The sequence below is a fragment of the Colobus angolensis genome, unplaced genomic scaffold (assembly GCF_000951035.1).
Source record: "Colobus angolensis palliatus isolate OR3802 unplaced genomic scaffold, Cang.pa_1.0 Scaffold150, whole genome shotgun sequence".
Taxonomy (NCBI): domain Eukaryota; kingdom Metazoa; phylum Chordata; class Mammalia; order Primates; family Cercopithecidae; genus Colobus; species Colobus angolensis.
Genome location: NW_012114600.1, coordinates 7,272,205 through 7,275,952, shown reverse-complemented (window position 1 = coordinate 7,275,952; position 3,748 = coordinate 7,272,205). Strand labels below are relative to the sequence as shown.

General features: G+C 36.0%; 1 protein-coding gene across 1 annotated transcript in view; it reads left to right on the top strand.

Moving 5' to 3' along the window:
* The first annotated feature begins 560 nt into the window (after window positions 1–560).
* Window positions 561–3,748, top strand: part of MUC19 (mucin 19, oligomeric) — a 199,138-nt gene continuing 195,950 nt past the window's right edge. Inside the window, 1 exon segment of the mRNA XM_011936117.1 lies at window positions 561–665. Within this exon segment, the coding sequence (XP_011791507.1) occupies window positions 614–665 (52 nt within the window). The 5' untranslated portion in view covers window positions 561–613.

Below are 3,748 nucleotides of genomic sequence, written 5' to 3'. Positions count from 1 at the left end.
AAAATAAAAACATATCATTAGAGTTTTACATATCCTATTGAATTATAAAGCTATTACTGTATATTTATACATCTTAGTGCATCTATACCTATACTTGTGCAATACATTTCTCTAACATATTGGTAAGTAAAGAGTTCTTTGTTTCAAAGTACGTTAATGTTTAAAACACATTTTGTTGTTAAGGGAAAGACAATTACAATATTTAATCACAGTATTTGAGTTTCTTGAGGTATTAAGACTTCTGCAGTGATTAATGGAGGACAGATAAATGTGTGTATCCTCAGCTTATTTAGTTTTTAATCCTGGGGCTTTTAGTTCCTGGCTTTGCTGTTTGCACAGGGCGGCAGGAAGGCATGTTCTGGGTTTGGTATGAGCTGGATTTGGTCCAAGATAGAAGATGTCATAGGAGTAAGGCACTAAACTGGCTGAAAATGGATTTTATCTTTGGCAGGCTATGACATTTACCTTTGCTCTCTCGTCACCAAGTTTACCACACCTAGCCCATGATGGCAGACACTGGGATGAGTGGGTATAAAACCAAAGTTACAGGGGCCCTTGTGGACTTGTCTCTCCAGAATGACTATGCTCCATTTCTAGGTCTCAAATCACAACCATGAATTTGATCTTATGGTACTTGGTTGTGGCTCTTTGGTGCTTCTGCAAAGGTAAGAAACTAATTTAAAGAATTCTTTCAAATGTGATGACCTCAAATATATAATTGTTTAAATGTTTAGTGTTCTGTACATCAAACATTTTTCTTCCTAGCAATCTTTCTTACACTACGCTTTAAAGTAGGTTAAGAAAACTGGATTTTTCATCTTACTGTGTATTACCTCAGCTTTAACAATCCTGTCTTAAGGGCGTAGATACAAGCACACCTTGGAGATATCTCGGGTTTGCTTCTACATTACTGCAATAAAGTGAATATTGTGATAAAGCAGGTCACACACAGTTTTTTTGCTTCTCAACATGTATAAAAGTTATGTTTACCCTATACTGTAGACTAAGTATACAGTAGCATTATGTACAAAAAACAATGTATATATACCTCAGTTAAAAATCCTTTATTGCTAAGCAATGCTATGATCATTTGAGTTTTCACTGAGTTGTAGTCTTTTGGCTGGGGAAGGGTCTTGCCTTGATGTTGACTGCTGCTGAGTCCCCAGTGTGGTGGCTTCTGAAGGTGGAGAGGGGGGAGCTGTGGCAATTTCTCAAAATAAGAAAGCTATGACATTTGCTACATTGATAGACTCTTCAATTCATGAAAGATTTCTCTGTAGAATGCAATGCTGCTTGATAACATTTTACCCACAGTAGAACTTCTTTCAAAGTTGCAGTCAGTTTTCTTAAATCTTGCTACTGCTTTAGCATCTAACTTTGCCTAATATTCTAAATCCTTTGTTGTCATTTCAACTATGTTCACAGCATCTTCACCAGAAGTAGATCTCAATTAAAGAAATCACTTTCTTTGCTCATTCACAAGGGGCAACTCATCATCTGTTCAAGTTTTCTCATGAGATTGCAACAATTTGGTCACATCTTCAGGCTCCACTTTTAATTCTAGTTCTCTTGCTCTTTCTACCACATCCACAGTTGCTTCTTCTACTGAAGTCTTGAACCCCTAAAAGTCAACTTCTTCCAAATTATTTTAATGTTGATATTTTGGCTTCCTCTCATGAATCATGAATGTACGTCTAGAAAGGTGAATCCTTTCCAGAAGATTTTCAATTTACTTTGATTATATTCATCAGAGGGATCATTATTTAGGGCAAGCTATAACCTTAAGAAATGTATTTATTTCTTCAGTAAGAAGATGTGAAAGTCAAAATTACTCCTTTACCTGTCGGCTGCAGAATGGATGGTGTGTTAGCAGCCTGAAAACAACATTAATCTCTATGTACATATCCATCAGAGCTCTTGAACTCTTATCAATGAGCAGTAATATTTTGAAAGGCATCTTTTGTACTGAGCACTAGATCTCAGCAATGGGCTTAAAATATTCAATAAGTCCTTTTGTAAACAGACGTACTATCATCCAGGTTGAGTTATTCCATATATAGAGCATGGGCAGAACAGATTTAGCATAATTCTTAAGGGACGTAGGACTTTCAGAATGGTCAATGACCAGTGCTTTTAACCTCAAGTGAGAAGCTGCATTAGACCCTAAAAAGAGAATCAGTCTGTCCTTTGAAGCTTGGAAACCAGGCATTGAGTTCTCCTCTCTAGCTACGAAAGTCCTAGATGGCATCTTCTGCCAATCGAAAACTGTTTTGTTTACAATGAAAATCTATTGTTTGGTGCAGCCACCTTCATGAATGATCTTAGCTAGATCTTCTGTTCTGAACTTGCTGCAGCTTCTCCATCAGCCCTTGCTACTTCACTTTGCACTTTCATCTTATGGAGACCGCTTGTTTCCTTAAATTTCATGAGCTAACCTCTGCTAACTTAAAACTTCTCTTCTGTAGCTCCCTCACCTCTCTCAGACTTCAGAGAACAGAAAAGAGTTAAAGCCTTTTTTCTGGATTACGGTTTGGCTTAAGGGAATATTGTGGTTGGCTTGAGGCTACTCAAACTTTCTCCATATCAGAAATAAGGCTCTTTTGCTTTCTTATCATTCGTGTGTTCGCTGGAGTAGCACTTTTAATTTCCTTCAAGAATTTTTCTTTTGAATTCACAAATTGCTGAGTGTTCAGCACAAGAGACTCAGCTTTCAGCCTGTCTCGGCTTTCCACGTGCCTTCCTCACTAAGCTTAATCATTTTGAACTTTTAATATTAAATGCAAGATCTGCCACTCTTCTTTTCATGTGAACACTTAGAGGCCATTGTAGGGTTATTAATTGGCCTGATTTCAGTATTGTTGTGTCTCAGGGAAAAGGGAGGCCCAAAGAGAGGGAGAGAGAAGGGGGCAATGACCTATTGGTAGAGAGGTCAGAACATAAGTCTATATTAAGTTTGCCATGTTATTGAGCATGGCTTGTGATGTCCCAAAACAATTACAAGAGCAACATCAAAAAATCACTGATCATAGGTCACCATAACAGGTATAACAATAATAATAAATTGGAAATATTGGGAGAATTATGAAAATATGTTACAAAGACCTGAAGTGAGCACGTGCTGTTGGAGAAATGGTGTCAGCAGAGTTGCTAGTCACAGGGTTGCCACAAATCTTCAATTTGTAAAGCACACAATATATGTAAACATCAGTAAAGTAAAGCACAATAAAATGAAAGATGCTTTTAAATATATGTATACACATTTAGATGTATTTGTTTAGCAACTGCCTAGAACTATTACTAAGCAGATCACACAATATACATTCAGTGTTGTTTGTTACTGATTTTCATCACAGTTTATGCTTTGATGTTTCTATCTTGAATGCATATCCCTATGAAGACTAAAGACACAAACAGGTAATCATGTTTTTCACAGATCAAGAAATTATCACCAATTAAAAACAGGGTCATCATAAAAAACAACACTTTTTTTTTTTTCTTTTTTTTTTTTATTATACTTTAAGTTCTGATGTTTCTATCTTGAATGCATATCCCTATGAAGACTAAAGACACAAACAGGTAATCATGTTTTTCACAAATCAAGAAATTATCACCAATTAAAAACAGGGTCATCATAAAAAACAACACTTTTTTTTTTTCTTTTTTTTTTTTATTATACTTTAAGTTCTAGGGTACATGTGCATAACGTGCAGGTTTGTTACATATGTATACTTGTGCCATGTTGGTGTGC